Source organism: Callospermophilus lateralis, chromosome 14 (genome assembly GCF_048772815.1).
Source record: "Callospermophilus lateralis isolate mCalLat2 chromosome 14, mCalLat2.hap1, whole genome shotgun sequence".
In the NCBI taxonomy this organism is placed as follows: Eukaryota; Metazoa; Chordata; class Mammalia; order Rodentia; family Sciuridae; genus Callospermophilus; species Callospermophilus lateralis.
This window is the reverse complement of record NC_135318.1, coordinates 19,628,012-19,655,370: the sequence shown is the minus strand read 5'-3', so window position 1 is coordinate 19,655,370 and position 27,359 is coordinate 19,628,012. Positions and strand designations below refer to the sequence as shown.

The following is a 27,359-nucleotide window of genomic DNA, read 5'->3' as shown; positions in this document are numbered from 1 at the left end:
TCTCAGTCTTTGACTAATTACGAGATCTAAGGCAATCAAGAAAATCTGAATGTAGCAAGATCTAGAAGCAACAAAGCAAGGCCTGAGTGGGCTGTCTCTGTCATAAGTGGTGGCTAGTCGGGAGGAAACCCAGGTGAAGAATGAAAAAGATGAATTAATTCCAGTTAAAATATAAAAGGAAAAGTAGTCTTTGATTTAAACACCTACAGATTACCTTTTTATTCTCTATGGGTCACAGAGTCAAAGATATATTCCAATTGACTTTTGACTCACTACAAAATAAACCAGTCCTTTGAATACCAAATACAGGAAACTTCCAAATTCATGAAGCATTAAGGTGGTCCCTTTTTCCCTTTAAAACATATACTACAGGGCTGGGGTTGTAACTCAGTGGTAGAGTACTTGTCGCGCACGTGTGAGGCCCTGGGTTCAATCCTCAGCACCACATAAAAATAAATAAATAAAAATAAAGATATTGTGTTCATCTACAACTAAATTCTTTTTTAAAGAAAACATATACTGTGGGTTGGGGATGTAGCTCAGTGGTACAGTGCTTGTCTCAGCACACACAAGGATCTTGGGGCTAGGGATGTGGCTCAAGCGGTAGCGTGCCTGTCTGGCATGCGCGCGGCCCGGGTTCGATCCTCAGCACCACATACAAACAAAGATGTTGTGTCTGCCGAAAACTAAGAAATAAAATATTAAAATTCTCTCTCTCTCTCTCTCCCCTCACTCTCTTAAAAAAAAAAAAAAAAAAGGATCTAAATTCAATCCTCAGCATCATTTAAAAAAAAAAAAAAAAAAAGACACTACACTCTTTTCCTGTATATTCCCTGAATACCCAGGCTCTGGGTGATCATTAACACTCTTTTGGTATCAACTTAGAATTTAGGTAACTCCATACACACACTCCTCTTCCCAATACTTCTAAATGAGAATAAATGACATATTCATGGTAGTACAACATTCTAGACCACAATTAACATTTAACCTTCCCAAAATTAGAATTTAAAGTATTTTAGTCATAATATGAAAATGCCAAAGAAGAACATTTACCTTGTTATTTTGAAAGTTACACACTCTATTGCCTGAAACTGAAACCCATAAGCTACCTCTATTACTATTTGTGAAAAGACACTTTGTAATTTGTACAATGCAGTGAGATCATGAATGTTAAAGAACCAAAAAAAGTAGCAGTAGCATATTCTTCCAGGTATTTTTAAACTTTTCTATCCCATATACCATCTCAAATACAGGGGAATTATTTTCTTACAAGACTGAAGGGACATTTTTCATGCCATAAGCTGAAAAGAAACCTTGTACAAGTATATGTGACTTTGGTCAGCAAAAACACAATGCAAACCTCTGGCCTGGCTAAGGCACTCTATTCTGCAAGTACAGAAAACACGCATGTATGCTCCTGACCATGGTGGCACTGCTCCCCACAATGCAGCCAGTGTGTGCTGGGGAGAAAGGCTGGGGTGTGAATTCACCCAAAATTTCATGCAAAAGCTTGAAACATCTTTTATACTTTGGAAAGGTTTGAGTAATCAGTATGATAGAAATGCACAGAGCTACTGGTAATTAAGTCCTATATCAGCTGCTATATCACTATACAAAAAATGGGGGCTTTCAAGATGCACCATCAAGATGGCAGACTAAAACAAGAGAAGGTCAGCAGTATAGGAAGGATTAACACAAGTCCACAGTATTCTGGAACAGTCAATTGTTCAGCTTCCCTTATTGACAGCCTCCTTTCTTTCACCCACGGCATAATTCCTTACCACCCCAGGAAAATATGTCATAAAATATAGGCACAAAACACCTTACAAATAATCTTAATGCAACAAAATGTGGGCAGAAACATATTCAGAAGTAAAAGAGTCTCAAAATTACAAGCCATAACCCAAAGGACCCTAATGACAGAATTAAAGGGTTTTTTTGTTTGTTTGTTTGTTTTAAATACACTGTACAAGGTGGAAAAAAAATCTGTGGTCCAAATTTGTCACTTTATAAACATTTATCAGTTCTTTTTAAACAAATTAATCTCATCCTTGAGTACAAGGTCAACAAAACAGTAAAAATGATTAGGTAAGAAATCTTAAAACAAAGTTTTTTCCCCCACTTCAAATGAATACTTAATCCAATTCAATTTTACAGATGATACAACAAGGTGAACACAAAACGGTTACCTTCACTTAACTGGTTCATTTCTTTGACCTGCATGATGGCGATTTATTAACAAACATGGATTCACTATACATATTTCTAAATTACATCAATTCTCATCTATTTTCAGTATTCACTTTTTTCTCAGAGAAAGTCACCAAAACTAAACCTTTACAAATTATTTTCTTAAATGAGTAGGAAGCTCCTTGACTCACTTCTAATAACCTGGATGACAATGATTAGAATTTAAAATTTTAAAAACAAAATATCAATTACAGTTATTTTTTTTTACAAAGCAGCAGACTGAAACTCAACAAAGAAATATGCTATAATTTTAACTACAGTCATATTCATAAATAATGGTTAAGAATATAATTACATATCAACACAGTGGTGCCTATTTTATCCAAGTGCAACCTGTCCAAAAAGAAATAAGGGTTTAAGATACACTCTTCATTCAAGCACAAACTTCATTCAGTGGAAAATAAAAAGAAAATCAGCAAGTAAATTTCACCACCACCAAACTAAATGAAGACAAAGTCAAAGAAACAGAGAATAAAATATCCACATTTATGAAAAGATATGATTTATAAAATGACCACAATAAAGGTAAAGTTTTGTTATCAATAAACCTTAAAAATTACTCCAAGTCATATTAAGGAAATAGGTACTGGGTATGGCATATATATCAAAAGTTTTCTTCAAGTGGAGAAGCGGACAAGTTTGGAAAGAGAGTATTTCTCTCTGTTTTATCCCATATGAAATAAAAAACACAGCATTTCACCCCCAAAAGGAGAATGAGAGAAAGCAAGGAAGGACAGACAGACAAACTGAATCAGAAAACTAATTTCGTTCATAGCGAGGTTCCTAACTCTAATTTAAATCTCCTCTTAGAAGGTGCTTTATCTGCGTTTCTCACAAGTAATTATCAAAGACTGGGGACTGTCACACATATTCTTACAATCATAGCTCACAGGCACCAAATCCTAGCAACCTTCAGCTGAGAGAGAAAATGCCACACTTAAACCATGAACCATGCCAATGGATGAGCTATAATTACAACCCCATTCTCTACTAAGTATAAACAGAATATTTCTCTTTAAAAGAAATTTAAACCATTTATCAAAATCTATTCTGTAATAAAGACAGCCAGAATACTAGAGAATCTCTTTGCCTCTGAGGACAAAAATCATTTCCATGGGAAAGAGAAACCAAGATTTGGCAACTGCATACTGTTCTGTAATAGTTGGCATCTCTGGCTAAAGGAAACTTGCCCCCCACCCCCCGCCACCTTCCCTGCATATTATACTTGAGCTATTGATAATTTCCACAGCTAATGCCTACTGTGAAATACCACGTGTGAAAACATGCTGTGGTTTTCTGAATATTATCAGTGTTCCTAACCAATCTGGGGTTTTAAAAATAAAAATAAAACATCTTTAACTCTGTATGAGCCAAAATATTATGGACTCATGAAGCTAAAATCACTAGAAGAGTTTTGCTGGTCTAATGAACATTATGCTTAACCAAAATATCACATGGTTTTATAAAAATAACGTAAGTTAGGAGTTAGAAGTTCCAAAATTCCACAAATTCAGATCATGTTTCATTCCTGCTGTCCAAGTACCACACATACTGAGATTCCATGTCTGTCAAGCAGATCAGTTTAGTTCACTGGTGATGAATGAAATATTTACAAGCATCTATTTACAGTATTTCTTTCTGAAGATTACAGGCCAATGTTCTTTTCTTCCATTCCTAGTCAATCTGAGTTGGGTTTCTTCAATGAGAAGGGATAAATTTGAAAATGGCTGCTAAGCTGCTTAACCTATAAAAAAATCAGAACACAAAACAGTGACAACTACATACTATACTATTTTATAAAAACAAATGAAATTCACCTCTGGAAAGAATTACTGACACAGTAAGTCATCAGAAATAACAAAGAGGTTCTGCTAGATTAGAATAGCTTAAGAACTAGTTAGGTAGCTAAATGGGAGTACTAGAACTACCCTGGGATATTTAGAACTTGAACCTGGGTCTGCCTCACTCCAAAATCTAGTCTTTCCAGAGCCCTCTAAGCCAGACAAATTCATATCCAAATCTACTGAAAACTGCAAGATTACCTGAATTATAATATCTAGTAAATCAAATAATTATATCTATAATTAGATACAATATTCAGTTTGTACATTTCTAGGTAATCATTCCTAATTCCTGATGAACTAGTATAAAACTGGATCTGTTAATTTAGAAAGTCCATATTGGTTAGAATATTCCTAGTAGGTAGGTAAAAACATTGTTATATGCCAGCTAACAGATGTCATTTATTTGATATTTATCATAGTATGTATGTTTCAGCAGCTCAAATGTTTTATGTGGCCTAGCAAGTTTTACCTTGTGGCCAGAAGTTATAGACATGATAAACAAGCAAAAAAGACAAGACAAGACAAGAAAGATGCTCCCAGAATTTCTCTCAGTAGCTTGATTATTCCCCAGATTTTTAAAAAATATTTATTCTTAAGTTTTAGGTGGGCACAATATCTTTATTTTACATTTATGTGGTGCTGAGGATCGAACCCAGTGCCTCATGCATGCTAGGCGAGCACTCTACCAGGCCAAAACCCCAGTCCCTATTTCCCAGATTTTTAACCATATGTACTACCTTTATAATTTAAAGAAAAAAATGTGTTTTAATTTGTTATATATATGGTTTTCTAAAAATATGCTTCTGAAGGGCTTAAGAAATTAAAACAATTTCAAAAGACATTAGCAATTATTTTATCACATTGATAAAATATCAAAATAAGGGTCCCAGAGTGTTGACAGAAAACATGTTAAGCCAGATGTGGTGGTGCACACTTGTAATCCCAGTGGCCCAGGAGGCTGAGGCAGGATTGCAAGTTCAAAGCTGGTCTCAGCAACTTAATAGGCCCTAAGCAACTAAGCAAGACCATTTCCAAATAAAATATTAAAAAAGGGCTGAAGATGTGGCTCAGTGGCTAAGTGCCCCTGGGCTCAATTCCTGGTACCCCCTTCAAAAAAACAGAAGAAAGAAAACATGAAAACATGTTAAACCTACACAAATATAAACATAAATGATTTTGCCTCATCAGATTTATCACATTCTCTTTTTCCATAACAATTTCATCTATTTTGTTCTAACCAATGAGGGTTAATTTGGGGACAAGCACTAAGGGAAGAAAGCCCAAGTTTAACAATATGTGCAAGGTATAAAGTTTTTCACAAAGCATGACACTGTCCCCCTATTTTAAAAACGTGTATGAGAATATAGAAGTAAAGACATTTTGTTTCTCAAACCAATTCACAGGAGAGTTCTCTTAGAAACAAGAACAAACAGAAGCACTTTAAGAGCCATAAAACATGAATATCCTTTATATAATGCCATTCCTATGAAATTATTCTCTGAATATAAAACAAATGGAAGAAAAAAATATTATTCCAAATTGTTCACACCAGCATTATTAATAATGATGATAATTTGAAAATAACCTAAATTATTAAAATAACTGGGTTATGATTAACAAATTATGTAATGATTAAGTAATCTTCCTTGATGAAATATTGTGCAACAATTAAAATTCAACCATGAAACTGTGCTAAAATATGTATTAAGGTTTGCAAACACTTCTTAAATCCATTTCCTTTGATTTTCCCCCTTACTTATGATTCTGCTGATAAAGTGAAGCCTCATATGATGTAAAAGCTTTCCTCTACTCTGAAATTTTAATTCCCTTAGTACATTGTTCAAATTGAGCAGGGGAGAAAAGAAGTGCTACAAAACCAAATTATGTTAATGAACAATAAAAAAGCCCCTAACGCTAAAGAAGCAAGTGAAAAAACAGATAACAATGGGATTATCTGGTCCCACATAATTAAAAGCACAAAATAGTTTATAATTCTACTCAACAAGATTATGGCTAGATATATACTCATTTAAAATAAGAACTAATACATAATAATTATCCAGCTTTAAAAGCATTTACAGTTATTATAACTTAATCATTAGAAAAACAATACCTGATATTGCATTATCTGGACATTATTTCAAATTTAGGGAATATCCCCAAATCCTTTCAGCTACTACAGTAATTTCTTTTAAATTTTTCCACTGCCTCTTTTTCACTATTTATAAGAAACAAATAAAACCAGCTTTACTTGATTACTCACCACTCGTACTCCATAATGGATGTGGGCCAGAGTAAAGCCAGTTGTTAATAAATACAGGAGAAGACTCTCCAGGTAAGAGGCTACTCCCAGGTTCACTGCTATGACAACCAAGAAGAGAGGAACCAGCAACCAATTCAAAGTTGGGCACCGTGTGCTGCTCATTTGACAAACAATCAGCTGACACTTGAAGTTGGTTTGAAAAAAGAAAGTTTAATTAGCAAAGCACTTCCAAAACTAGTCAGTGCAACATTTAAAAACTATTCAAGAACTTAAGCCAACACATTTACATTATCTTAGTAGTTCTCAACTATTCAGGGGCCCAGCTGGACTCCAGACCCAACCCCCCCCACACAGAGCGTCAGAACATGTCAGAAGAGACTGGAAAAAGCCTGATGCGATGGCACATGCCTGCAATCAGGAGGCTACTAGGGAGGTTGAGGCAGGAGGACTGCAAATTCCTAGGCCAGGTAAGGCAACTTAGCAAGATCCTGTCTCAAAATAAAAATTAAAAAAGGGCTGGAGATGTAGCTCAGGGTGAAACACCCCTGGGTTCAATCCTCAGTACCAGACATGTACACACACGCACTCCAACTCACACCCAAAAGAACCTGCAAATACTACTGAAGTCACTAAATCCTATTGGTTTCAAAGAGCACAATAAAATAATTATCAACATGTTCTGTCCTGAAGTTATTACTACGTTTCTGATTTAAAATATTTTAAAAATCTGCTTATTATAATACTATGTGAGTTCTCAAATTATCCACTTGTCAATATTTCTAAAATAAAAATTGTGTGTGTGTGTGTGTGTGTTTATTTTTTCTAACTGGTTATACATGACAGAAGAATGCATTTTGACACATCATACATAGATGGAGTAATACTCCATTCTGGTTGTACATGTGATCACTATGCACATAAGGTAACAATGTCCGTTTCATTCTACTATCATCCCTACCTCCATACTGTCTGTGTGTTTTGTGCTGGAGATTGAACCCAGGGGCACTTTACCACTAAGCCATATCCCTAGTCCTTTGTAGTTTTATTTTGAAACAGTCTTGCTAAATTGCCGAAGCTAGCCTTAACTTGCCATCTTTCCTGCCTCAACCTCTGGGATTATGGGTACACCTCACTGCATGGGTTATAGATTATGATTTTCAAAAATTTTTCATTTGTGGGTTTTTTCTTTTTGGTACTAGGGATTGAACCCAGGGGAGCTTTACCACTAATCCATATCCTCAGCCCTTCTAATTTTTATTTTGAGACAGGGCCTCATTAAAGTTGCTTTAAGCCTCACAAGTTGCTGAGGATGGTCTCAAACTTGGAATTCTCCTGCCTCAGCCTCCCAAGCTGCTGGGATTACAGGCATGCACCACTGTGCCTGGCTATATGATGATTTTTAAAAGAAATAAATATCTTACTGTGATGTTGGCAAAAGCTGTTCCAACCATAAAGTAGAATACTCTAGGATGTAGCTCTAAAATATCTGAAGGTGACCAGAGGATCCAGGCTGTAGACAAAATGAAGAGCAAACATGGAGAAAAGAAGGGAACCATAGCTTCATAGACTGAATTGTGTTTCAAGGTGTTATTTTTATAGCTTCTGGAAAAAAAAAAAAATCAAGTAATACAAAGAACATTATTACATATAAAACTTATATAGTACTTTGCCATTTCCAAAGTACTTTCACATTTCTTCTCTTATTTTACAATCATAATTATCCTATGGCATAGACAGAGCCACATTATTATGGCCATAACTTCACAGCCAGGGTGAAAATAAGAGAACTAAACTTATATAACCTGATTCAAGAGGCATGGCCAGTATTTTGGCACCTGGTCCCCGACCCCCGCTCCCCCGTCTCCTTTTTTTAAAATACTTTTTTAATTGTAGATGGACACAATATCTTTATTTATTTATTTTTATGTGGTGCTGAGTTTCGAACCCAGTGCCTCACACATGCAAGGCAAGGGCTCTACCACTGAGCTAAAACCCCAGTCTTGCCTGGTCCCCTTTTTAATTCTTTAAACCAAATTATCAATTGCTGTGTCAAGAATGTAAAGATGAATACAATTTGGTCTTTGTTCTGTGAAATATTCTAGTAGGCGAAACGAAGTGAACATGAAATAGCAGTATTACTTTAATACATTAAAGTAAGATGTAATGCACACAAAGACCCTGAAATAAGACTACCAATACCACATCCTGGTATCTGTAAACACACAGCAAGTAATCCAATATGTTTGCTCATCTAGACACAAGCCCAAATTCCAGTCCTGGTTTTTGCTATGGGTCACATGACCCTGGGCATTGTGTTGTCCAATTAGAATGTAATCATTATATTCTGAGGGGGAAATGACTCAAATAATCTCTACAGACTTAGAACTCCAAATTTTATGGCTTCTATAAATGATTACCAGTCACAATAAATAGGGAAGATTCAAGAGCTTAGCTTGACATGGATGTAATTCTGTGAGACTCAGAACTAAAAGATGAAGGAGAAAGTTTCAACTAGAGGAAACAGTAACAGAGGAAACAGCAGGAAAAAAAATTACTGAGAAGGGAAAGATCCCACCTCCCAACTCTTTCCCCTGAAGGCAGGAATTTCTATGCAACTGCTATTTGAGAAAAGCCAGCCTAAGTCCAATTTTAACCTACACACATTCAAAAATTGTTATTTTATACTTTTGTTAACTATACTTACAGATAATCAACTTACAAAATTGAATGTAAACACATCAATATTTAAGAGGAAGATACTCTCTCACTGTCAAACTAAAAGACTGGTGAGCACAAAACCATAAAAAAAGAACTAGTAATTCTGTGATGTGGTTGAATTAACTACATCAGCCAAAGATACCCTAATCTCATTCTAGATTCAAAATTCATATTTCATAACCATTTAAAAATGTCCAGACTCAGAAAAGAAAAACAGATCCTAACAATTGCTGAAATTTTTCACATTTTTTTGCCCAATTAAAAAATAAAATACTGGGGCTGGGGTTGTGGCTCAGTGGTAGAGTGCTCAACTAGCAAGTTCGAGGCCCTGGGTTCGATCCTCAGCACCACATAAAAATAAATAAAGGTACTGTATCCAATTACAACTAAAAAATAAATATTTTAAAAATAATTTAAAAAAATAAAATACTGGGCTGGAGATATAGCTCAGTTGGTAGACTGCTTGCCTCACATGCACAAGGACCTGAGTTCAATCCCCAGCACCACAACAAATAAATTAATTAAATTAAATACTTACCTGAAAAAGTTTAATAAACTCATTGGAAGAGTCACAAATATTGCACAACCTAAAGGAAAGAATACTTAAATTATCATGAATTATTAAAGAGTTAGTATATTATAATAACTGAATTCTTTCAAGATACACAATGTTTGTAGATCCAACAATTTTCAGGCTCAAGTTTATTTCTGTAATAAAAATTAAGTACATTCCTAACAGCATTTACAACTGGGAGAGTGCCAGTACACTTGGGTGAGTCAGAGCACAGACTCTAAGAGCTAGTCTAGGTCTTGATACCAGTGGTATCATCAATCACTTATGTGACTTGAGGCAGTCGGACTTTTAGTGCCTCAGTTTCCTCATTTACAAAATAGAGAGCAAAGTAGTGCCAACCCCATAGGGTTTTGAGAATGTAATAAATTATTAAAGATACCTGGAACAGTGCCTGGTATATAGTAAATGGCAAAGTAAATGTGAGTTACTAGAAGGGGAGGATAATAAATGGATCTTGCTATTTCTTATTTACATATGCTTTTAACCTCCCCAGAATTTCCCATTTCGTTCCTCCCTATCCCACCCACACCACAGTTCTTCCCCCTCGAACCTAAAAATAATGATGGCCTTCCCAAGACATTCTATCAATGATTTCTACTGCCCTGTTTACTCTTATTCTGTCATTTCTTTCCAATTGCCACACTTTTTTGTTGTTTTCAATTTCTTAGCACTCTTTTATTCAGTCTGCCCTCTACTGTGCAGAAATACATTCTTGAAAAAGTTTTCCTAATGATCAAATTTAGTATGTTTTTTCACTCTTGACTTATGGTTTCATTGACTATATACTAACTGCAATTCTTTCCTCATTCTGCCTTTGTGATTCTGTTCTCCCAGTGTTCCTATTAACCACCTAACCATTTCATTTTGTCATTTCTTGGAAACTCAACTTCCTGCATATTCCTAACATATTCCTAAAGGGGTGCTCCACTCTCCCTCAGAGTATTTTATTTTAAAGCTTAATTACATGCTTCCAGCCACTGAGCAGTTATGTACTTTTGGGTAAATCAATCAATCCAAGTTTCAGAGTCCAGCAGTATAAGGATGGGTTAAATGATTTTCTAGTGTCTCTTACGTCTTTAAAAAATCTGAATCTATGGTCTATACAGTTGTAAATCCCTGATCCTTCCCTCTTTCAAACTTCAAATTAATACACACATCTCAAAACTTTCTGAACATTTCACTTCAATGTTTCATTATTGGTCCTAGTTGTCTACTCCAGATTTCCAGGGACTATATTGGTGGTTTGAGGGTCAATACAGCTATCACTTTTAGGATCAACAGTAGAAAACATTCTTATTCCTAAGGTACTTGGCTAAAACACAGATGAAAAAACTAGAACCAGCAGAAATCTCCCCAAAGGTGAATTACTCTGCTACTTCCAAACTTAACTGGAATAAAGTTTGCCAAATCAGATTATATTAAAGGGAAAAGAAAAAAACAAACTGATAACCTTCATGCCCTCAAAAATGTTTAGTAGCTTACTCTATGTCAAGCTGGGAAGCACTGAGGGGAACCAAGGTTAAGTGAATTAACCCAGGATTTCTTGTAGCTCCAAGTAACTGGAAAACAGGTGTTGAAAATAGGTTGATGGGCTGGGGTTGTGGCTCAGCAATAGATCACTTGCCTAGCATGTGCAAGGACCTGGGTTTGATCTTCAGCACCACATAAAAAAATAAATAAAATAAAGGTACTAAAAAAAGAAAATGGGTTGAGATAAACTAGCACAAGATTTGCCACAAAGAGTAATTCTAGTTTTAAAAGTCTTGAAATAGTTTTAAGTATAGCAAGCATGTAGAAAGCCTAAGGTTGCCAAAGAAAAGGACAGCATCTTCTATTCCTTCTCTCAACAGTACTTAACATACAATCTATAAAGAGTATTTAAATGTTTAGCTGGGCACAGTGGCGCATGCCTGTAATTCCAGGGACTTGCAAGGCTGAAGCAGGAGGATCGCAGGTTCAAAGCCAGCCTCAGCAACTGGGTGAGGCCCTGAGCAACTTAGTAAGATCCTGTCTCTAAATGAAAAATAAAAAGGGCTGGGGACGTGGTTCAGTGGTTAAGTGCCCCTGGATTCAACCCACACACAAGGGCTAGATACTTAAAATACATAGAAAAGGAAATATAAATGGCTCTTAAACACTAGAAAAGTTCATTCACAATGTAAGAAATGGAAATTTTACAGACATATCTATCTGCACGCATTTATCCTTTACTAACAATTCTACTAGTAGGGCTTTCTTCCACAATACCCTAGCAAAAACATGAAAAGACAGATACAAGACTATTCACTTCAGCAATTTGTATAAGAGTGAAAGACTGGAAGCAATCCAAATGTCTATCAATAGGAAGCTGATTAAACAAACTATTAGGTACATCCATGCAATGAAGTACTGGCCAGCTGTAAGAAGGAATGAGGAAGATCCTTACATATAGTATGATCTTTCAGATATACTATTAAGTGGGGGGAAGAAACGAAAAAAAAAAAAAAAAGAGTACATATAGAATGCCATGGAAAGGGATAATAAAATGAAACATACACATATACACATGCAATAAAAACATGAAAAAATAAGCCATAAAAACTAAACATTAAGAATGGTTACCTATGAAGGTAGAAATAGGGTAGGGATAGACACTATATTTTAATACACTTATAAATTTGTCTTTGTACTCATGAATAGTTCACAGAATTATAAAGGAAAAATAAATTTCAAAAGAAAAAAGTAATTCTTGAAGTCAAAAGTGAAACAAACAAGCCAGGTGCAGTGGCACACCTGTAATTTCAGCAATTCAGAAGGCTGAAGCAGAAGGATCACAAGTTTGAGACCAGCCTCAGCATCTTAGTGAGACCCTCAGCAACTCACAAGACCTTACCTTAAAAAAATATATATTTAAAAGGACTGGGGATGAAACTCAGTAAAAGCATCCCTGGGTTCAATTCTCAGTACCAAAGGGAAAAAAAAGACAAAACAAACAAATACAAATAAATGTCCATGTCCAAAACTGGTATCAAAACCAGAGTGGGAATTCTAAAATAAGTAACCTGATTGGACACTTATAGTGGAAGAAATGAAAGAACAAATGAAACTGCAAAAAAGCTGAAGATTCAGGATGGTGAACCCCAGAAGCAAGAAAATCATCGAGAGATCAGCACCAAAATCTCAGTAACAACTATACCCAAATCTATGGCTGACTACTAAACTATATCGACATAAGGGGGACACATGGACACAGGGAGACACACACACCCACCCACACACACACACACACACAACATGCTTAAAAAGGAGCAGCTGAAAGCTGAAAATGTCAGCTATTATATACCCTGAGGACACAGATTTCTCAGGCTGAGTTCAATGTCTACTAGAAAAAAAAAATTAAAACAGATTCTAAAATCTCTATAAAAATTATCCACAATGTCTGACTAACAGACTATCTTTCTTTCTTTCAATGATGTTGGGGATCAAACACAAGGACCCAAACATGCTATGCAAGCACTATATCACTGAGCTATGTCCCCAGCATACAATGTCTAGTTTCCAACAACAACAACAAAAAAAACCCTGCTAGATATGCAAAGAAATAGAAAAAAAAAGGGAACCAACAGAAGCTGACTTTAAGTAGGCCCAGATGTTAGACTTGACAGACAGATAATAAAGGAGCTATTTTAAATATGTCCAAAGTGAGGTAGGAGAAAAGGTCAGATAGGAGAATCTCAACACAGACATAGAAAGTATAAAAAGAACCAAACAGAAATTCTAGTGCTGAAAAAGTTCAATAACTTAGGGGCTGGGGATGTGGCTCAAGCAGTAGCACGCTCGCCTGGCATGCATGCGGCCCGGGTTCAATCCTCAGCACCACATACAAACAAAGATGTTGTGTCCGCCAAAAACTAAAAAATAAATATTGAAATTCTCTCTCTCTCTCCAATCTCTCTTAAAAAAAAAAAAAAGGTTAATAACTTAATTTCAAGATTCACTAGACAGGATCAACAGCAGATTGGAGATGGCAGGAGGGAAAAACTGAACTTAAAGATGGACAGAAATCAACCACTACAAAAAATGGATTAAAAAAAAGTTAAAGATAACTTAATAAAGCCTCAGAAAATCACCTGTATGACAAAATCAAACAAATCTGTGTAACATATGTGTAAGTGCAGTTTTACAAGAAGATAAAGAATTAAGCAGAAAAAAAAATCTGAAGAAAGAAACTGTGGCTGAAAATATCACACAGTTAGTCAGAAATATTTATATTCAACACATAAAAAAAACTCAACAAATAAGACAATGTGAAGAAAACTATACCTGGGTACACAGTAGTCAAATTGTGAAAGACAAAAATAAAAAGTGACTCTTGAATCAACAAAAGAAAAATAACACTTTACACACCGGGTGACAATAACATGTGAGCTGATTCAGATGCTAGAGGGCATTAGAATAATACATTTTGAATAATACATTCAAAATGCTAAAAGAAAAAAATTAAGGAAACATTTTCACATAAACAAAAACAAAGAATATACTGCTACCAGACCTGCACTACAAGAAATCCTGAAAGAATTCTTCAGATTTCTGAGAAAGAACACCAGAACCTAAGTCAGATATACAGAAAGGAATGAAGTACAGCAGAAATGGCAAACCCATGGGTGAGTACAAAAGACTGTATTTTATAAAACAGCCTATGGGTTAGATAGGAGCAGTGGTGCAGTTGAAACAATATTGCAACTGGTACTGAAAGCAGTTGAAGAAAAGTGATGATAACATAGGAACTAGTATATAAAAGTAGAAGGAACTACCATCAGTAATAGATGTTCAATTCTTTTTCATAATAAATGGCAGTGGGGAGGCTGAATCCTCTACTTTGGTAGTCTGTCTGCTGTACCCAAAGAAGACAACCTTCCACAATGGCACAGAAAAGCCACTCTACCTACTACCAACCTTTCATTAGCACTCCTCTCAACACTATGGCTCCAGGCTACCCCAACCACTTTAGCACTACCAATTTTATCAGCAGAAACTATCTAGTATGTGGAAACCCTATGGTTCTTCTAAACAATCTATCTGCTGGGAAAGCTGTTTCACTTATTTGTGTAGAAACAAGTGGGGTTTTATTTTTATTTCAGAGGGAAGAATTCAGAAGAATGTAAAGCTTTAAAGAAAATTATGTACCTATTAAAGTAAATAATATTTTTAAATGTCTCAGATCAGACATATTTTTGCCTTATCCTTAAATTGAATATTTAAATGTAAAATGCAGCAAAACTGCCATAAGACAAGCTGCTTAAATCACAAGAGTCATTAAATAATAAAAGAAAAAAAGCAACATTTTCATGCTATTACAGTTCATAATGACACCAGAAAATGAACATTTGGCTTGTAATCCCAGTGACTCAGGAGGCTGAGGCACAAGGGTAACAAGTTCAAGACCAGCCTCAGCAACTTAGCAAGTTCCTAAGTAACTTAGGGAGACCCTGTTTCAAAATAAAAAATAAGAAGAGCTGGGGGATGTGGCTCAGTGGTTAAGTGCCCCTGGGTTCAATCCTCAGTACAGGGGTTGGGGGAAATGAACATTTAATAGATCATAGGGTAATTTCAAAAACATATACCATCCAGAACCACAGGAAAAATGCCCAAAACCATTCCTTTTCTGAAAGTCAGTGACGAATACGATTTTTCAGTTTCCAAGCCTGACCTAATTTCCATTCCATTATCAAAGTTAATCAACAGAACAAGGCAGGGTTGTTTTTTCGATAAGGGAACAGAGCAATAGCCTACATATATGTTTTCTACTTCTACAAAGGTCCTTAGTGCTATTCCTGGTGTCTCAAAACAACTTAGATTCCTCTTCCTCTAACCATACCATTAATACTCTCTTGTACTCAGTCAATTATCCTACAGATATCCCCTTTGGCTAAAATCAAAAGGGAAATATTACCACTATCAAAAACTCTAAACATTCATTGGAATAAAGAGGACATCTAAGAGGAAAAGAGGCTTACTTTCTCAAGTAGACAGATTAAACATCTACCTACATGTGAATTCTCTAATATAGTCTATATTAATTTGAATATTTCCTTTAAAAGACTTGTGTGATCTATTCTGGCATTTCCTATTTATTAGAAAAAGCTTCTTACTGAGCAAAAACATAAAGAAATATTATTTTCCTTGATGTCTAAATTGAAATCCTACAGGTTTGTAGGACTGTTCTGCTTATTAGAGGACAGGAAGAGAGGTGTAACTTCTATTTATAGTCAATCACTGGCTTTTGAAAACAAAGTGATGGTTAAAACAGGCTTCGACATGGAGCTTCTTACCAATAATCATTGTTGTGAATAGGTCTCTATATAAGAAATTAAACAGGAAAGGTTCATACCAGGCCTCAACTCCCACAATTGCCGTCACTATGTAGACAAAAGAAATAGTCTGGAAAGAAAACACAGACAAAAGCATATAGAGGCATTAACAGTTGAAAAGCTCAGAAGCCAATATTGCTTTATGCAGCATTAAGTCTAGTCAAACAGTTTTAGTAAAAGCAAGAAGTATGCTTAAATTTGGTATGCGGCAAGTTTTCTTGCCTTCAAAAAAGAATCTTCCCCAAAAAAACACCATAAAATAAGTGACTTCTAGACAATGCAAGCAAATGGTCATCATCTGAAGCACTTTAAAGGCACCTCATAAACTGTGTAAGTCATAAGATGATCCAGTTTGACCCCCAACTGCCTTCTTCAAACACACTCCAACTTTTGATTTCTTTACTGGAGGTTTAGGTGCAAATGGGCAAAATGGCAACACACAAAGCTGGGATTCAGAAGCAAAAGAGTTAACAACAAGCCTATTAAAGGAGGAGAAATCTCTCTACTCACTGAAAAATTGGCAATAAAGACAAAAAGTCAACAATTACACATGTACATCTTGCTTTACAAAATCAAAAGTTCAAGTGAATGAAAGAAAGCATTAAATTTGGGGCATAATAGTGGTATTATGGTTATGTTTTCTAAGGAGTCTATCATTTAAAGATATATAGCAAAATATTTACCACATTTTCTTTAAAAGAACTAGGAAGGGGGCCTGGGTTTGTGGCTCAGTGGTAGAGCACTTGCCTAGCACGTGCAAGGTGCTGGGTTTAATATTCAGCACCACATAAAAATAAAAATATAAAATAAATATACTGTGTCCAACTACAACTAAAAAATATATATATTTGGGGCGGGGGGGGAAGAACTGGGAAGGGAGCTAAGAGAGAGTATATATGAAACTATACTGCCCATATCCTGCTAGTTCCTGAAGCTAAGTTAACAGGTGCAATAAGAGTTCATTATAAAATTCTCTCTACTTTTGTATGTTTGAAATTTTCCATAAATAAGTAAAATTTTAAAAATCTTTTTAATGTTTTTAAAAAGCAAGATCTGTTCTAACCAAAACAACAATAAGGAAGGAATGACAAAAAATTTTCCAAAAATATAGTGGTAATGTTAAAAACTTAAAGCAGAACACATACTTACCACCTGGCTAACATCATAGCCCCATGGCAGAAAAAGAATTCCTGTGTTATATTTTTCCCAGTGAGACAGGATGAAAGAAAACAAAACAACCCATAATAGGAGATAAAGAACAAAAACACTGACACCAGTTGGTCCTCGTCCAAAGATGGAATACACAGTTACAACAAAGTAAACACATGACCAACTATCCAGGCCATGGTCAAAAAGCTCCCCTAAGGGGGTGCTGGAATTGGTTCTGCGGGCTTGCTTTCCATCCACGCCATCTGCAACAAAACACACATCACAAGAAAAAGGTCAACATCTGTACCAGTGGGAAAAAGTAATCCCCCCCACACACCGCCCAGTACCAGGGATTGAACCCAGTGGCCCTACTGAGCCATGTGCCAAGACTTTTTTTTTTTTTTTTTCCTTTTTGAGACAGGGTCTCGTTATGTTGCTTAGGGCCTCCCTAAGTTGCTGAGGCTGATTTTGAACTTGTGATCCTCCTGCCTCAGCCTCCTAAATTGCTGGGATTACAGGAATGCACCACCACACTTAGATGGAAAAACTCATCGTTATTTATTTTTAAAATTTATTTGTTCTTTTTGGATATGCATGACAGTAGAGTGTATTTTGACATATTATACTTACATGGAATATAACTTATTCTAATTAGGATCCCATTCTTGCGGTCGAACATGACCGTGGAGTTTCATTGGTCGTGTATTCATATATGAACATAGGAAAGTTATGTCCGATTCATTCTGTCTTCCCTATTCCCATCCCCCCTCCCTTCCATTCTTCCCTTTTCAAAGTCATTTTTAAGAAACTGTGGGTGGGGGGGAGATCAGTACATTATAGAAACCTTAAGTGTGGCTGCCAGTCAGTACTTATAAGAATCTAATCTTTGATTACTACAATTAAAGATTTCAGAAATAAAATATAATTTCTCAAAATTTAATCTAAAAATCAAAATGTTCTATTACACTGAATGGTGTTTAACTTTAGATCTAAAAAAGAAGCATTCTACCTGGCCTCTGAATTATTCCAAATCTGCTTACAAATTAAATTGTTCTGTTAGTCACAATGTCTCAAGCTTCCATAGAACAGTCAATAGCTGTTCATTACAATTTATCTAAGCACTCCTTGCTTTAGGATCCAAAAGTGCTTCAGTCATAACACCTATTTCATCATGTGTGAAATTAAGAGTCATTTCTTTACAGATGTACTGCTTCCATGATTTTAAGGGCTTTCAAACAATGTTCTGCAAATATAAGAAATAAGTTTGTTGAACCTGCACTATTCTTTTTATTTTTTATTTATTTTTTTTTAAATATTTATTTTTAGTGTAGATGGACGCAACACCATGCATTTTATTTTTATGTGGTGCTGAGGATCGAACCCGGATCCCACCCGTGCTAAGAATCTTAGATTAGATGGGCATAGTGGTACATGCCTGTAATCCCAGAAACTCAGAAGGCTGAGGTAGGAGGATCACAAGTTTAAGGCTATCCATGCTCAGCGACTTAGTGAGACTCTGTCTCCAAATAAAAAATAAAAAGTGTAGGTGCACATACTTGTAATCCCAGTGGCTCGGGAGGCTGAGGCAGGAAAAAGCAAATTCAAAGCTACCCTCAGCAAAAGCAGTGCACTAAGCAACTCAGTGAGACACTGTCTCTAAATAAAAATACAAAACAGGGCTAGGAGGGGCTGGGGATGTGGCTCAAGCAGTAGTGCGCTCGCCTGGGGCCGGGGTTCAATCCTCAGCACCACATACAAACAAAGATGTTGTGTCCGTTGAAAACTAAAAAAAAATAAATAAATATTAAAATTCTCTCTCTCTTCTTAAAAAAAAAAAAAAAAAAAAAAACAGGGCTGAAAATATGGCTCAGTAGTTGAATGTCCCTGAGTTCAATCCCTGGTACCCCCCCCAAAAAAATTTTTAAATAAAAATAAAAAGGACCAGAATTATGGCCAATGGTAAAGTGTCCCTGGGTTCAATCCCAAGTACCATTCACTCCCTGCCAAAACAAATTCTTAGAATAAATTAAGTTTGTGCCCTAAGAGTGTTTACATTTGAGAAAGAACAAAATATGATAATTAAAGGTACAGTATTGTCACAAAAAACAAAAGAGTCCAGAAAAGGAAAGGGTTCCCTTCAGGCTAAGATAATCTAGAATGGCTTTTAGGACAAGATGAAATCTGAGTGGGGACATAAAGAATGAGTTGGATTTCAGTAAATAAGAGATAAGAAGTGTGCCATTTCAAGAAGGGGGATGAAGCAACAAACAATGAGGGAAAACCACAATGCAGGTTCAGAAATACAGAGATGTAAAAAGCACAATGAGGTTTCAAACAATGCCCATAGTTTAGTTTGACTAAAAGCTAGTATGTGAAGAAGGCAGTATAAAAAGGGATATAGAGACAATTTAAAAGTTCAAGGGAGTAAAGTGAGCTACTAGAAGATATCTGAATAGGAAAATGACAAGAGTGAAAGCAAGGCTTTAGGAAGACTCATTGTCATCATGTGAATGACTAGAAAGAGAGGACAATCATTAGTAAGCCTATATTGAGATAAGTCTAATGGGAATGAAAAGCTGGGGGCAGATGAGACATTAAAAAGGTAAAAAACAAGGGCTGGGGTTGTGGCTCAGGGGTAGAGCGCTGGCCTAGCATGTGTGAGGCATTGGGTTTGATACTCAGAACCACATAAAAAAATAAATAAAGACATCATGTCCATCTACAACTAAACATATTAAAAAAAAAAAGTAAAAATAAGAGAATGCCATAGAAGACAAGACAGAAGATCTAAGGATAAGACAATCTTCAAAGTTCTAGTGTAGGAAACTAAGAAGGTGGTAGTAAAGAGAAAGAAGAAAGAAGCAACAGCAGTTAAGAGTGATAGAAAAGATGCAGAGGACAATTTTAGATACTGTTTTTAAAGAGCTGGCAGGATACTCACATGGTAATGACAAGCAGCTCAGCCCAAGACACTTGGAACTAGCAACTCAGAAGATAGATGAGGACTAGATATAAACATGGGAATCATCTGAATTAAGAATGTTCAGCAAGAATCAGGGACTAGGGTTGTGTCTCAGTGGCAAAGCACTTGCCTAGAATGTGTGAGACACTGGGTTCAATTCTCAGCACCACATATAAATAAATGAATAAAATAAAGATCCATCAATAACTGAAAATAACTTTAAAAAAAAAGTCAGTCCCATTATTCCTTTAAAAAAAAGAATCAGGATTATCATGGGAATGAGAAGAAAAAAAAAGCTAATGTTAAAGCACAGTGGAACACCTTCATTTAGGGCAGAAAACAGAGGAGACTACTACAGAGAGAAGTACAGCAAAACCAAGTTAAAATGAAAAGGGGCTGGGAAGATAGTTCAGTGGTGGAGCACTGCCTGGCATGCAGGAAACCCTGGGTTCAATCACCAGCACAGAAAAAAGGGGAAAAAAAGAAAAAATTCCAGCCAGGCATAGTGTCCTACCTCTATAATCCTAATTATTCAGAACAGCATGAAGAACACAGATCCAGATCCAGACTGCCTAGGGTTAAATTTCAGCTCCATATTTATTAGCTGTAGACTTTGAACAAATTACTTAAATTTTGTTTCTCATGCAGGAGAGTTCTAAGTTCAAGGGCAGCCTAGGCAATTGAGCAAGACCCTGACTCAAAAAAGATTTAAAAATGGCTGAAGAGGGCTGAGATGTAGCTCAGTGGCAAAGCATCTTTCTGCTTGGTATGTGCAAAGCCCTGGGTTTGACCCCCAGTTCCAAAACAAACCCCCAAAAAAGAACCCCACCAAAATAAATAAATAAATAAATGAAATGGTTGAGAATGCAGTTTGGTGACAGAGCACTTGCCTAGGATGCATGACTGCCCTGGGTTTGATCCCTATTACTGAAAAGAATGAAAGAAAGGAAGAAAGGGACGGACTCCTATTATTACTATGTTTATCTTGTTCACCATGGTATTATCGCCTAGATCAGTCTATGGTAAAGAGGGCATTTATAAATACTGTAGAAGGAATACATGCAAGGATGAATTCCAAATTCCTGCCTGAACCCTGCAGATCTCTATTATATAGGATTGCAAAATTTTCTGCCCTTATGTAGCTAAAATGTTTCCTAAAAGTCTCTCCATATTACTCATAGGCTTAACAATTTCCTATTTTCAGTGCAACTTCTGCGCAGCTAGACCATAGTGAATTCCTGAAATAGCTATTAAATCTGTTTACATTTTCTCACCCACTCCAGTTCCACAAATTCAGGTATGTTTCAGATTTATTTTTTTCTTAGAAGGGTAACTTAGGGACTATCCCACATATTATGAAAGATATCCCCCTTTCTGCAGCAAAATGGATGCATAGCACATGTAGCAGAATAAAGACTGTAAACGGCCTCACATTAGTTCAAAATAGGTCTTACAACGAATACTTCTTGTTAGGCCGGGTGTTTTGCCAGAAAACTGTGGACATGAGGCAACAGGTAAGACGGTACAGGACATTAAGATGATTTTTGTGAAATGCTGTTATGAAAGTAAGAGCCCAGAGGCCACCCTCATTTTCCCCTATTCCTTGCAGCAGTCCTGAGCAACCAAATCATTAGCAGCAATTAAAAACCTGTTCATTTTTAATAATAAATTCAAAAAATTATATAATAATAATAACATATTATTATTATTATTATTATTCCAAATCTTCTACCTGAATATATAACTTTTAACTAAGGTTTCCCCTAATTCTTCTAGGCTTCACCGATCTCTTCCTTCTCTAAACTCTACAGCTCTGGTCATCCACTATATCAGCATTAATATACCAGGTTATACTGGTTTTATGAGAACAAGTCATTTTTATTTAAAAAGACCTAAGCAACTTGAAGTCAGGGTCTATTATTTTATATCTATTTAAAAACTATATACAGAATACCCACCATGTGTTACACACTGCTCTAGGAATCCAGGATACAGCAATGAACAGAACAGTACTCATCCTCAAAGAACCTAACATTTTAGTTAGAACAGAGAGATGATAAATAAGCAAGTAAACAGAAAATGTGTTATATGGATTTAAGAGCTATGGAGAAAAACAAAGCAGGAAAGGAGGACTGAAGGATGCAAGACAAGCCATACAGATAATCCCACTGGAAAGCACTGCGGGCAGAATAGACAGTATGGGTCTCACACAGCAGACCTCCCTGACCACTAGACTACCTCTACTGAAAATGAATTGGTCACTTCATTATTTGTTCTCCCACTAGGCTGTTACAGCATCTCTCTCACTATTCTGCAATCACTTGCTATGTCAGTACTGCTTCCCAAACTGAAGGCAAATCTTTTGTATTGAGCACCAGATAATAAATATTTTAGGTTCTATGGGCCATACCCTTTGTGAGTCTCAGCTGCAAATACTCAAATGTCTCCTTAATGCCAGAACACAGCCACAGGCAACAAGTAAGGGAATGAGTATACCTGTGTCCAGTAAAACTTTGCTTATGAAAACAGACAATGGGATAGATTTGGCTTTCTAGGAGTAGTCTGTCAACTCCTATCTTATACTGTGAGTCCCCAGAAGTGATTGACAATAGGTCTCAGTGAAAATTCAAAAACATTTACCAATTTGAACTGGATATTAATAAACCCTAATTAAAATGAATTAAACATAGGAGAAAATGTTAATGCTAATTCACCAGCCACTGACTAAAAATAAGTATTTACCAATTTCTTTTTTTTTTTAATTTTTTTAAAATATTTATTTAATTTTAGTTTTCGGCGGACACAACGTCTTTGTTTGTATGTGGTGCTGAGGATCGAACCCGGGCCGCATGCATGCCAGGCGAGCGCGCTACCGCTTGAGCCACATCCCCAGCCCCAAGTATTTACCAATTTCTTACCAAGAGTGTAAGCCATAAAGTTGAGGATGCCCACAACAATCCAAACCCAATCAGGTACATGCTTGTGACCTGGTGCTGCAAAAGAAAGTTACTATTTTAATACAGTCTAACTACAATTAATTCTTACCATAGCATTTACTGCCAATGAGAAGTGTTTCTATTTATTACATTTTAAAGTACCTTACAATATATTCTGAATGCATAATTAAATATCAAATTTTATCAATAAACTCTGACAAAACCAAAGTAACTCCCTGGCCTCTCATTAACAGTAAGTAATTATATTGACCTTTTATTATAACTCAAGGCTGAGTGTTTATCTTTACATGAAAATTACTTATAAGCCTAGAATAAAAAATAATGCATTTTTAGAATTTAAAAAGTGCCTGCACTTGATCTAATTCCTTTTTTATAACTTTATTTTATGCATTTATTTATTTATTTAAGTGTGCTGTGGGTTGAACCCAGTACCTCACAAGGCAAGCACTTTACCATTGAACCACAACCCCTGCCCCTAATCTAATTCCCGTTACAATTAACTATAAATATTATTGAGTCTTCATCCTATACTTTCTCACTATATTATTAATTAGCAAACAAAAGATCTTTTGATTTGGGTAAAGGCAGATTACCTCAACCAGATGATTTGGGCATCAGAACCATCTGAAATGTCTGGACTTCACTTTTCCCCGCTATGATAAAACTGACAATCAGGTGGTCTGGGTTCTAGGCCTAGCTCTGTAATCAACCAGCATACTGCCTTAAAGATATCATTTAACCTCTCCTATCTTGCATTTCTCAAGTATATTGGGACTAGATGGTTTATTTAGTCCTTCAAGTTCTATGACTTGGGGAAATATACCTAACATTTATAGATTTTTAGTTCTTTTAATAACTATGTAATAATCTTTCCCAGTGATTGAACCCAGGGTGCTTTACCACTCACTGAGCTACACTCTTAGTCCTTTTTATGTTACTTTTTATATTGAGACGAGTCTCATGAAGATATAGAGGACCTCTCTGAGCTGTCCAGGCTGGCCTCAAACTTTCGATCCTCTTGCCTCAGCTTCTCAGGTTGCTGGGATTATAAGCACGTACCACTGTGCTGGCTGAGTAAATATTCTTATTTAGAATAGTCATAGAAAATAATATTTCTAGTTACAAAAATACATTTTAAGGGTGTCCTGAAAATACAAAACAAACAAAAAACCCTCAGAATATAAAAAACATGGTTAATGAAATTTAATCTGATTATTCATGTAGTATAGTACTTTAGGGGCTTCTCATGCTTTAGAGTTGGCATTCAAGACTTCAATTACCATTTTATTATATATACGGAAGCTATGGTTAAAACTCTAAATTATCCTACAAAAACAATACTGTGAGTGGTTGTTGATTTTTCCAGGTCAGTCCACACAGTCTACTCAAACCACCACACAACTGACTTATATTACTATGACTCCTGACTGTATCATTTATAAGTATTCTTAGAAATATATTCTAAGTTAAATGCAAAAATTATTCATTCACCTTCACCTTTCTATTCCTTTCCATTCAATCAACTGACTGAGCAAAAATAAATAAGTAAATAAACCTTGTCTCCCACTATCCACCCACCATCCCAAAACTCTAGGTTCTCTTCAGATATAGCCTGGGTTGAAGGCTGGGTGTGGGAAAAAGCAAAGGCAGAAATGTGTGTGAAAAACAATGCTGGAGCACAGAGGAGGAGCAGGCTGAACACTGGCTCCAAAACTGCTTCTGCTCTCTAAGGGTCAGACGAATGTCAAAAATATTTAAGGTCTTAAGAATCATTTTTAGCGGTATCTGGGTCATTAAATGCCAGTAAGAAATGAGTAGAGGGAAGGACAGATCACATCCCCTTTAGATGAAAGGGGATTTTTCTCCCTTAACTAAAAAAGGGAAAGTGACATCTCTGGATTGATAGATATACTGGGCTCTACCTGTATTCATTTTTAGACAGTTTAGCAATCCTAAATTTCTGTCTTCATGCAACTCTATTCTTTACTTGCCAAAACTTCATTACGTTTTCAGAGCATGTCTAAATTCAGTGGCAAATTGATATTATATTTCCAGAACTAAATGGAAATATACATAACATATAAACACTTGATTTTTAAAAAGAGTTCTGACATCTTACATAATATCCAAAACTTTTCAAAAAAACAAGCATCTTAATAGAACCAGAAAATAACCAACCACACCTAATTTTTCCCAACCTAGATGTTTAAAATTTTAGATTAAAGTAATATTCTTACCTGAAGCATAAAAGTCAGGATCAAAGTATGCCATAAGTAGAAAGTTAAATACAACCAGCAGAAAGCCAGAGAAGGTTATCAGATTGGGAGCCAACCAAGTAGGAAATGCCTATTTTTTCAAAATTAATTACAAAACAATTAAATCTCTGTTCAATAAACATACAAGTCATAATATAAGCTACAAATTTGAAAGCATATGCAAGAATCATATATATTAAAATGTAAACTATAATCTCTAGTTGATAGAAATAAACATTTCATTCTGTCCTCTACATTTTAAATAATTCTATAATCTTCAAACTTTTATAACATTAAATTCTTTTTAGAAAAACTGAAAAGGCATTTCACAAAAATGTTAAATGATGGTGTATAAACAGATTTCAACAATGATGAGATAAGTAAATCAAAAGGTATGTGACTATGGGAAGGGAAAAGGGTGGTTTCTCTACATATTTTCTTCTTATTTTTTAATAACTTTTTTTATTTTTTATGTGGTTCTGAGGATCGAACCCAATGCCTCACACATGGTAGGCAAGCATTCTACCACTTAGCTACAACCTCAACCTCTCTAAATATCATCTTAAACTAAGAGCTGCATCCATAAAACAGGCTAAAATACTTGAAATTTACTAAAATAAAAAGCCCGTGCCTATTAATTATCTTACCTTCACTAAAGTGTTCCAGAATGGATGCATGATGTACAAAGAGAGTGGGTTGGTATCCACAGCACTGTACTGTTAAGAAATGAAATATTCAGTTACTCCTTGCTCACTAACAAGGAGGAAAATATTTCTCAAATTAAAACCACAACACAAAAATAACCTGGAGAATACACCTATTTATATGATATCCTCAACTGAACAAAATAACTGGAATATCAATATAAATAGGGCAAAGACTGTAAGTATAGTCAGGTATTACTTTCACAGTGAGGGGGAAGGGTCACAGAGAAAGTCTAACATTCAATCCCAAATCATGGAGTTAATCACATAGTGGTTGTTCAATTCACACATACCTATTCAGAGCCCAAATTGTCAGGATAAAAACTCACTCATCCTTCCCTCTAAACCAATTTTATATTGCATACTTGTTCATGGTTATTACACAGGATCAGTAAAATGAACACTGTATGCATTCAAACACTGTTCACTACACACTTTCTCAAACTCCTTTATCCCTCTCAACTTACAGGAATCTAGTTGTTCCCCCGCTCCCCCGCCGCCTTTGATACCATTACTAAATACACTTAGAACCTATACAACCCTGGACAAGTTACTTCACCTCTGTGTCTTAATTTATTCACCTGTAAAATGAATTATGAGAGCCCTTACCTCAAAGGTTTGTCATAAGGATTAGATAAGTTAATAATATATGTGAAATACTCAGAACAGTACCTGGCCCACAGTAATTACAATATTAAGTATTAGCTATTATTATTATTAAGTGTATTCTGAGCACCAAAGAAATGACAGACCCCTTTAAAAGAGGAAAGAAGATTGCATAAATAAGCAAAGAAGACAAAAATAGGGTATAGCTGTATGGTGATGGAACTTATTCTCTAATTACTGGGCTACTCAGTAAGAATTCAAAGGGAATTTTAACAGATGTGTATATAAATTTGTAAACTTTAAGAGTCATGTTGAGGGGCTTAGGTTGTGGCTCAGTGGAAGAGTGCTCGCCTAGCAGGTGAGCACCACATAAAAACAAATTAATAAAAAATAGGTATTTTGTCCAACTACAACAAAAAAAATTTTTAAAAAGTCATGTTGATACTCTTTCTACATACACACACACACACACACACACACACACGAGAACTTGGCATGTAAGAAGTACTCCACATGGGCTGGGGCTGTAGCTCAGTGGCAGAGTACTTGCCTCGAATGTGTGCAGCACTGGGTTCGATCCTTAGCACCGCATAAAAAATAAACAAATAAAATAAAGGCATGCTGTCCATCTACAAATACAAAAAAATTAAAAATTAAAAAAAAAAGAAGCACTTCATTGATTCCTCAAAAGCTTAAGAATGCAACCAACACAGGACCCTGCTAT

At 35.7% G+C, this 27,359-nt stretch overlaps 1 protein-coding gene across 1 annotated transcript in view; it reads right to left on the bottom strand.

Moving 5' to 3' along the window:
- Nucleotides 1–746: 746 nt before the first annotated feature.
- Nucleotides 747–27,359, bottom strand: part of Selenoi (selenoprotein I) — a 45,201-nt gene continuing 18,588 nt past the window's right edge. The window contains exons 2-10 of the mRNA XM_076833032.2: nucleotides 25,973–26,041; nucleotides 25,308–25,416; nucleotides 23,032–23,106; nucleotides 17,152–17,414; nucleotides 15,964–16,072; nucleotides 9,617–9,665; nucleotides 7,782–7,962; nucleotides 6,361–6,543; nucleotides 747–3,997 (exon numbers count right to left, since the gene is read on the bottom strand). Of these exons, the coding sequence (XP_076689147.1) occupies nucleotides 3,899–3,997; nucleotides 6,361–6,543; nucleotides 7,782–7,962; nucleotides 9,617–9,665; nucleotides 15,964–16,072; nucleotides 17,152–17,414; nucleotides 23,032–23,106; nucleotides 25,308–25,416; nucleotides 25,973–26,041 (1,137 nt within the window). The 3' untranslated portion in view covers nucleotides 747–3,898. The remainder of the gene's footprint in view (nucleotides 3,998–6,360; nucleotides 6,544–7,781; nucleotides 7,963–9,616; nucleotides 9,666–15,963; nucleotides 16,073–17,151; nucleotides 17,415–23,031; nucleotides 23,107–25,307; nucleotides 25,417–25,972; nucleotides 26,042–27,359) is intronic.